General features: G+C 37.1%; 1 protein-coding gene across 3 annotated transcripts in view; it reads left to right on the top strand.

Annotated features, from left to right (window-relative positions):
- Positions 1-9,349, top strand: part of hecw2a (HECT, C2 and WW domain containing E3 ubiquitin protein ligase 2a) — a 50,712-nt gene that overhangs the window by 20,497 nt on the left and 20,866 nt on the right. For 2 of the 3 annotated variants that reach the window (XM_024286628.2, XM_024286626.2), the window contains exons 2-6: positions 177-796; positions 7,240-7,347; positions 7,589-7,683; positions 8,463-8,529; positions 9,104-9,273. In XM_024286628.2, coding sequence (XP_024142396.1) covers positions 418-796; positions 7,240-7,347; positions 7,589-7,683; positions 8,463-8,529; positions 9,104-9,273 — 819 coding nt within the window. In that variant the 5' untranslated portion in view covers positions 177-417. The remainder of the gene's footprint in view (positions 1-176; positions 797-7,239; positions 7,348-7,588; positions 7,684-8,462; positions 8,530-9,103; positions 9,274-9,349) is intronic. The other variant, XM_024286627.2, reaches the window with a different exon arrangement.

The following is a 9,349-nucleotide window of genomic DNA, read 5'->3' as shown; positions in this document are numbered from 1 at the left end:
TTTTTAGAAATAAGGGGATTATTTACACATGCGCCCTGTTAAGTGTTGTGAAGGAGGGATTAACTATCATGGTTAAGCTGAATCATTCTGGAGGTTGGAACTGGATGGAGTTTATGATGTTGAATCATCAATTTTCTCATACAAATCCATTGTTTCTTGTTTTCCCATCTCTACAGGTCATTGCAGTGAAATGGATCTCAGCACTAACAGCAAAAACCTGCTAAAAGATCAACAACGGAGCCTCCTGCATGGAGGAAATCCACTCCTCTGATCAGAGACCTCCACCTCTTCTTCACCTGGAACAAATGAATGAAGCAGATTTTTGAGGAGCACTTTCCTTGCTAAGAACTTCCTCCACTTCTCTTCTCTTTTGGGTCTGTTGTTTTCATAGCTGCCCCCTTTCACCAGTTGCACATCATGCGACCTTCCCTCGCCACAGCGGTCCTGCCAGCCAGGACCCGCTCCCACAACCCTCCCAACCTGGCCGTTGGAGGCCGCGAGCATCTCTCGGCGCCCCGTCGGCGGAGCCCTCACCTCCGGCACACCCTCAGCCCAGAGAACCTGCGGACGCTGGCAGAGAGGGGGGGCGCAGCCGTCGATCCTACCTCAGTCGTCAGCGGTCCCGTTGGGCTCACCCGGGCCAACAGTGACACAGACCTGGTGAGCTCCCAGAGCCGGTCCTCACTGACGGCCTCCACTCTGGAGTACACTCTGAACCGAGGCCAGAATCTGGTCATAACCTGGGACATTAAGGAGGAAGTAGACGCCACGGACTGGATTGGATTGTACCACATTGGTAAGGTTCTGATTTGAGAATTTTTCAAAATGTTGCTGATGAGATAGAGCAGACGCTATCTTCCATTTGGGTCGATTTCCTGCAGACCACATCCCAATAGGAGCTTGAAAAAAATAAAATACTGACTTACATTTATGTCAATGTAAGTGGTAAATTTTACTAAAAAATAACACATTTTGGTAGATAAAATACTTTATAATTGCTGACTGAGGTTCAGATGACTTTCTTTCAAAATAAAAGCACCCTGAACCACACAACTTTATGAAGCAAATTTTGTAGTGTGATGTCAGCAGTGATTATCCATCTATATATATAATTTTTTTATTTTTTATTGTTGTTGGTGCATCTCAACCAGAAGTTTGAAAATCTAACAAAGTAAAATTAAATCAGAACCAAATGACTCTTACAATGTTTTTGGACCGTATTACAATCCTCCAGTTTTATTCAATAATAAACAATTTGCTTTATAATCAGACAGAACAAATTCTGGTTGTGCTTACAGACCTCAAACTTCTCAAAATATTTCACAAACTACAAAGCTGCTAAATGGATTGTTGGAGCATGATCACAATCAGAATATTTTTGTTACCACTGTTGATGAGTGTGACTTTCACCAACTAGTTTTTGTTTTTGGAAGGATCTCTGCTAAAATAGAGCAGAAAATTAATTAAGAGTTAAAATAGTCACACAATATAAATACAAATACAATAAATTATTATTAGTAGTACCATAGTCCTGAGCCTGCTTGTGTGATGCAAGCTCCAACTGTTTTTAGAATGAATTGAATAAACTTTTACTTATTTTACTGTTTTTTTAGCCAAAAAATACATTACATTTTCAAATTTTAATTTTTTTTATTATTCTTTACCAAGAGAGCCACAAAGGAGGGGTCAAGGGGCCGCGTGCGGCTCCGGAGCCTCAGGTTGCAGCCCCCTGAGACAGAGCAACATTAAACCTTAAGTTATAATTCTACTAATTTTCAGTCAAGGGAATCAAAGATTTCAAAATCTTTCAGGTGTTTCTTAAAAGATATTGTTTGTTGACAGTGGTGTGTAGAGAAATTGTGGTTATATATGAGTCAAAAGATAAAAATTAGAAGAATTTTTAGAGTAATTTGTTGTTATCTGTTAGAATAAAGGGAAGATTTTCAATAGTTCATGTCCAGTTAGTATGACAGGTCTTTCTCCTGTGAGAAAAATATGATTGAAAATATCCTAATTGGTGAGTGTTAAAATGTAATGTGTTCAAAGCTCTTTAAATCTGCTTTAGGATGCGTCCTGAAGTGGAAAACAACAATCACTTCTTTAAAAATGTGTAAGTCTTTGGGCTGCACAGCTTTAGTGCTCCCAGTGCAGCAGACTGAACCCTCTCACAGGGCATGGACGCGTGCATGTGTGAGTTCATGCTCTGATGTGCTGCAGCACAGATGCACAATCAACTCCAATGGCAGCTAAACGTTCAAGTGAGCTTTCACTTTGATTGGGTCGATGCTCACTATGCTGATAGCTTAAGTGCTAAGCATCTTTTACACTCGGCGAAGGCAGAGGTAGCCTGTTATATGTGGTTTTTGGATGGATTTATTTATTTATTTTTTATTGAAAGCAGCTTGCAGACCTCATGGAGAGTTCACTAAATTATACAAAAATATTTGAATGATTAAAAGCCAGAGACTTGGTCCGAATTCAAAATTCAACATGTGAGGGCTAAACGTGTGGCAGACTTAAGTTTTATTTATTTCTATGCCAATAATTAGTTCTTAGCATCAAATTAAATGTTTCCTTTTTCAAAAACATTTTCAACCTTAGTATTTTACGCAGCATTTTATGGTCATCAGCATCACTTTTCAGGCTAATAAAACATATCTTAATGGAATTGGGCCTTTATTTTTATCAGAGGCTTTATCCTCTGTGGAGATGTTTAAGAAAATATGTAAAACTCGTCTTTTTAACGTAGTTTTAAAGTAGTTTTTACAGGTTTGCATGATTAAATGGGATTTTATATACTGTTTTTGTAAAAAGAGTATGAGTTAGGATTACTATTTATTTATATTACTGAAAGCACTTTAAGGTATTCCGTAGCAGGAAAAGTGCTTTATATATGATGTTGAATTTGAATAAATCGCTGATATTTACATGTTAGTTTGGGGTTTTCTGAGGGGTAAAATATATGCTATGAACCATATTAACATTTTGTGTGAGCTAACTGCACATGACTTCAAAAGTGTGCCATGCTTACCACCATTATGCCACTGTTATGCTAGTTCAAGTTCAAGCAGAACAAAACGAGTCAAATTGCACAACTTTCTGGCTCCTCCACTGCAGAGTTGTTTAGTCGAATCTTTTTTTGGAAGCTCGTAGGCTGAGAGCTTGCTTGACCTATTTTGTCCTCAGAGCTATTCAGCTGATCCTGGTGTTTTATTATTGGAGCACCAACAACAGCCAGGTAGTCTTGTGCTGAAACTCCGAGTCAATACTGAAACCTTAGCTGCTGAGGCTTTACACAGGACGGAGGGCTGAGTCAACACCGACGCCTGTGCCTCAGTGTGCGATCGCACGCCACCTCCGAGCGAGCAGGTCACACGCACCTCTCCGAGGCGAAGGGGGTGGGCTAACAGAATCTATGCTAATCCTGCTTAGAGACGGGAATTTGACGAGGGGCCGGATCCATTCAGCTGAGTGCTGAAGACGGCTCAAACTGAGAAGCATTTCTGTCCATGATTGTGAAAAGTAATACAGGAGGGATAGTGTGCAGCCAGCACATTCTCAGAGGAGTCCTGATGTCACCTTTCAGCATGCTGCTGTTTTTGAGCATCCTCACAAACACTTTAATGCTGTTCAGTTAAAGACATTAAACTGTAATAACATGACATGAGTCCTGTCTTGCTTTTAAGTTACTTTCCTTAAAACATTAAAAGTGGAACACAAATTTTCAAGTGACAAATGCACCATTCCGTGTGAGAGACGTATGATGTAACACTACTGATGTAGTGGAATAGAAACCCTCTGCTTTAGTCAGGTTAGTTCATAGAAAAGCTGTTTTCTACGGGTGACGTCACTCTCACACAGTCCAGTTCTTGTATACAGTCAAAGGTTGTAATACACAACGACAATGGCTAAAACATTACTCAAAATTCATTAGTAATGTCTTTAACAGCAAAAAGCTATATTTTATTTTGTAATGAGTTACTCCAGACTCCAAATATAACCACCAAATCTCCACTGAGTAGAATATGTTTGTTTTTGCTTTTAGGATTTTTTTTTCTGTGTTTTTTTTCATCTTTTGGGATACCGAGTACATTAAAAAAAAGAGGTTTTTATTTTTATTTTTATTTTTTCAAAAAGCTGATATTTGTCGGAGTTTTTCTCTTTTAGTGGAGTTGCAAAGGAAGGGGGAAAGAGGCAGAGTAAACTGTTGTTGCCAGGCAGACCTTCAGGTCACTTTGTATTGATCACAGCCTGACAACACTTCATTACCCGCGCTAGAATCCTATACCCAAGAGGAGCTACTACTTCCCTTGACTAAGCAGACTTTCAACCTGCCTCCCCTTTTAAAGCACACACATAAACAGTAAACACTTTTTCCAGAGTTTGGACCTTCATCATTCCGTCGGAAAAATGGCCACATGTGATAAACTCCCCCCCTCTGCTCCAGGTTTTGGGGGACTTTGTCCTTCCGGCTAGAGGTTATGGAAAAGCTGTTTCGGATAGATTTTACTCACTATTACACCCGATATTTTTTATTTTGTGCACACATCTAAAACAGGAGAATCCGTTAGTCTAATAAGGGAACTAATTAATCTGAATCTTTTTCAGATTTGACACAAATATTTGAAAATAACACTAGAAACAACAACAAACAAAGCGCTCAATGGTATTCAAACTTTAAATCATCCAAGTGCCCCTACAACTGGATCAACAGGGAGGAGCCAGAGATGTAGGGAGGCAATTTGGCCTATAAATGAAAAGGGAAACAAAAAGGGTGAAAAGCAGACGACTTCTAAGGTTAAAATTTTTTTAAAAAACAGAAACTAAAACTTACAGAGGAATGATTGACTCTACTGAGGACGACTGTGAATAATTAGCAGCCAAAACCCGAAAACAGAACCAAGAAAACATAACTGAAATCAAACTAAAGACCACACTTTCCTTTAAAAGTATTTTATTATTTGGTGGAAGGTGACAAAAGGCTATCAACTTTCTCCAAGTCTCAAAGAACTGAAGAATAGCTTAGAAACTCTCAGCTCCAACAAGTTAAAGTTAATCAGAAGCATATAAAGTCTGAGTTTGCTCCTTTCACTAAAGTGGAAGACTTGATATAACATACAATAAAGTTCCACCACGTGCTTTTCCTTCAGCTGCTGCAGGTCTGTGCAGGCCGCTACATTCTGGAGTAGCAGTGGCTTTTCTCCCCCAAGTGGGTCATATCCTGGAATCCCATTCATGTTTTCTGCCTCTTCCTCCACACAGCTCCAGAGGAAAAAATGGTCCATTAATAAAAACATGTTTCTGGACACAACTGAAGCAAGAAGTTTAAGGTTGTGCAACCCATTAGCCTCTCAAAGAAAATAAAATAAACTTCTTTGTTGTTTGTTGTTGTCACCAAAAATTAGTTATTGCCCAGTAATATTTAAAACACTAGAGAATATATTTCATGTTGATGTTTTTTCATTATTTATAAGGGATATACTTTTAATTTCTATTTCTTATCAGTCCCTAATGGGCTAAAAAAAATCTGAAAAAGGTTTGATTGTCACTTTACTGAGACTTTTGAATTAAAAAAGAAAAAGTGACAAATTTATGGCATATATATATATATATAACAGATGTATAGACATTGATCATTTTAAGGGTTTTCTGTTATGGATTTGGAAGTTAAATAAATTTCAATACCAAATACTTTATTTATTGTTTATGAAAGAAAATTTTTGTTTTTTTTCTTTTCATAATAAAAGTGTAGGGATTTTACTACAAAGTTCTTTATATTTTGGTCAATAACAAACTTTGTATATATTTTTTCCAAACATTTTAGAGGAAAAATTAGATCAAATGCAGTTTCTATGTCTTTACCACAAAAGCTTAATGTATATCTGCTGGGCTAAGTAACATTTATAAAGGTTAATAAATAGTGTAATAAATAGTATTTTGTGATTTATAGAAACATGTATGGAAGTACGTCTTGGGCAAGAGACTGAATGAAACACATGTTTTTTATTTTGATTTAGTAAAATGAAAACAATTGTCTGAGATAGATGACAAACGTTTTACGAAACCATCAAATACCCAAACAAATACTATTTGAAATCTTTTTTAAAGCAACACACTATCAAGTAACCACTGTTTGCTTTCTAAGTGACCACAGCTGAACCATCTTTCCAGGTTCTATTCTAACTACATTCTATGGTTGGTCACAGGGTTGCTGGGGCCTATCCTAGCAACTTCAGAGCAAGTCTGGATGGGTATATCCTTTCAGGGTTTTAATTTTATTAAGATATTTTTGTTCATATTTTCCTGTAATCAAAGTAAAATCCTACAGTAACCTCAGCTTTTCATCTTTGGAAATGACGTGACTTTTTGTTTGACAGTGATGCCACAATTCCTCATGCACTCCAATCTATGACTGCCAATAAATCGCAATTTTTTAAATACAAAACAAAGTCCACAAATAAGTTGCAACAAAAATGAGTAAATAATTTATGTTCCTTAAAAATATAGTGCAAAACTAAGACAAAACATAAAAAAACAGGTAACAAAATGCAAAAAAAGAGAAAATCGAACGGAATGAGACTGCAAGATACAGTGTAAGTTGTTTATTTGGATTTAGAGTCTATCAAAGGAAAAATAATATGAAACAAGACAACATAAATATATAACAGATATATCAAACTTATAATAATAATTTGTCAAAATTAATTGGAAAATATGCATACATCACACAAAGTGTTAACTAATTCAGTTATTACTCTTAAATAGACATATTAGCTATTTTGCATACAGTACATAACACAATGAAAATGTTACATATAGGTTTGTCAAAAGTCGCTCCTTTCGAAGGTTTAGCAACTAAGACAAACTTATTTTCTGAATAACTGATGCATGAATGCACAGATTCTCACAGAATTTGACAATTATGAGAATATTTTGTTGGTAAATCATGAATCGGCTGAATTTTTCCTGAGAATTTCCATTTGTTTGCATCTGTGTTAAGTAATTTATAAATGTTTATTTATTACTTTGCGCTATTTATAAAGTAAAACAGCCTTTGATGAAGCTAATGTTACCTTAATTTATGAAAACTTACATACTTGGGTAGTTGCAAATGCAGGCATTACTCTCACAATCTACCCTTCAGATCTGTTAAGCTTTTTTTTTTTAATTCCCTCAGCTAGGGGCCTATTATGGCAACCAAGCTTTCCTGGTTCGACTGACGTTTTTTCTTTCCTTCAGATGAAACCAGTCCTTCCAACGTGTGGGATTGTAAAAACAGAGGGGTGAATGGAACCCAGAAGGGTCAGATCGTGTGGAGACTGGAGCCTGGACCCTATTTTATGGAGCGTGAGTTCCCACTTTTCCATCTACAGCAGCACATGTTTTTAAATATGATAATAACAGTAATAAAAACACATATAAACCAAAAGATGATAGCTATTCCAGACAAATGGTTTTCCACATAAATTGTACATAAACAGCCGTGGGACGATAGCATACTAATTATACATTTTAAAGTTGTTCACCAGTAAGTTTGCTGAATTATGTCAATTCAACTTTGAATAATGAATCTGTACTTTTTCCACAGCTGAGACCAAAATCTGTTTCAAGTATTATCATGGAGTGAGTGGAGCGCTGAGAGCCACAACCCCCTGCATCACTGTGAAGAATCCAGCCGTTCTGGTGGGTTTGTGAGCATTAATGCCTTTCAGAAAAACTGCTGAGTCATCATAGTCGTAGAATTTAACTCAGCGATTAAACGACAGGAATGAGGGTGAAAATGAAGGAAGAACATTAAAAAATACTTCCTTCTAAAGAGAGTAGTACACACCATTGAAGGAACTCTGCAGTTTTTTTTTGGCAATTTCTCTCGTGGAATAGCCTTCATTTGTAAGAACAACATTTGACTGTCGAGTTTCATATGAAATTCTCCTTTTCTGGCCATTTTGAACGTTTAATTGACCCCACAAATGTGATGCTCCAGATACTCAACCAACTCAAATTAAGGTTAGACAGCTTTTCTTACCAGAAAAACTCTTACATTTGCAGCTAGAATACTCATGTTTTAATTATTTACCATAATAGTAATGCATTAAGTGTATTTCTGACTAGTGTTAAGTTATCTTAATTGAAAAAAAAAGTTATTTTCTCTCAAAAATTGAAAAAATTCAAAGTGACCCCAAATTTTTCTATGGTTCTGTATGTCAAAAAAACCTTGAAAATCAGATCTTTTAGGACTAAAATCCAACTGTTTTACTTGGCAGTCAATAAGAAATTGCTCCCCTTTCAGACCAGCTGCTGTTGGAACTGCAACATTTTGTTCTTCACAGCTTGTGCAAAAGTCAGGAACAGAGGGTGGGGCTTGGTATTAAAAAACATGAACAGTGTGAACCCCAAAATTAAAGTATTGAATTAATATAGACACTGAGATTGAAGAAGTTTTTCTTTTATTTTTTCCATAGGTGGAGGGCCTTGCAGAGCAGGTGGGCATTGATCATCCTCGGAAACTGATCAGCTTTACACTGACAGGTCAGTAAAGGGTTTTCAACAGCATTTTAACGCCAGACATTTGAACACCTACTCTGATAAAATTCATGTTTTTGGTGTTTTTAACATGGTCTTCTGGCATTTTTCTAACAATTGAAGACATATATAAAGTAAATTAAACATTTATTTTCTGATTATTTCTTTTTCAAACTGCTCCAAATCAAGAGCAGATGAAAAAATACCATTTGAAAAGGAGCTTATTTGTGGTATATACGCTGGGCGGGCCACAACAACAGGAAGGGGAAGAGGGGCGGGGTTGCTCCACACCCACAGTCCCACCCACAACTCAGAGGTGAATTTCTAATGAGCTACTGCCGCTCTGCAGAATCTATGTCCTACAAAACAACACCCATTTTTGTTGTGGTCATTCTTAAAAGACCACTGGAATGATTTAAAATAGATCCAAAGATGATTGGAGTGAAAGAAATAATCAAAGACTGCAATTTCAGCCTGTCTGTGCCCGCTCAGGAACTAACTGTAAAAGTAATAAGAAATCTGTGTCTCTATGGTTTAGAGAAGTCCCATAAGAAATATTTTTAAATTGCTCTTGCTGCAGACCTGTGTGCCACTGGCTTGAAGAAAGGCATGTTCTTCAATCCCGACCCTTATCTGAAGATGTCCATTCATCCCGGCAAGAGGAGCGTCTTCCCAGTTTTTAGCCATCACGGACAGGAGCGGCGGTCGGCCATCATCGCAAACACCACCAACCCTGTCTGGCATGGGGAGGTAAAACTTGAGTTTAATGCAATATTTTTCTCCACAAATCAGCAAAGTAAACACTTTTCTTTTTTTTAATCAACAC

Source organism: Oryzias melastigma, linkage group LG21, assembly GCF_002922805.2.
Source record: "Oryzias melastigma strain HK-1 linkage group LG21, ASM292280v2, whole genome shotgun sequence".
Lineage (NCBI taxonomy): Eukaryota > Metazoa > Chordata > Actinopteri > Beloniformes > Adrianichthyidae > Oryzias > Oryzias melastigma.
This window is presented reverse-complemented; position numbering and strand designations above follow the sequence as displayed.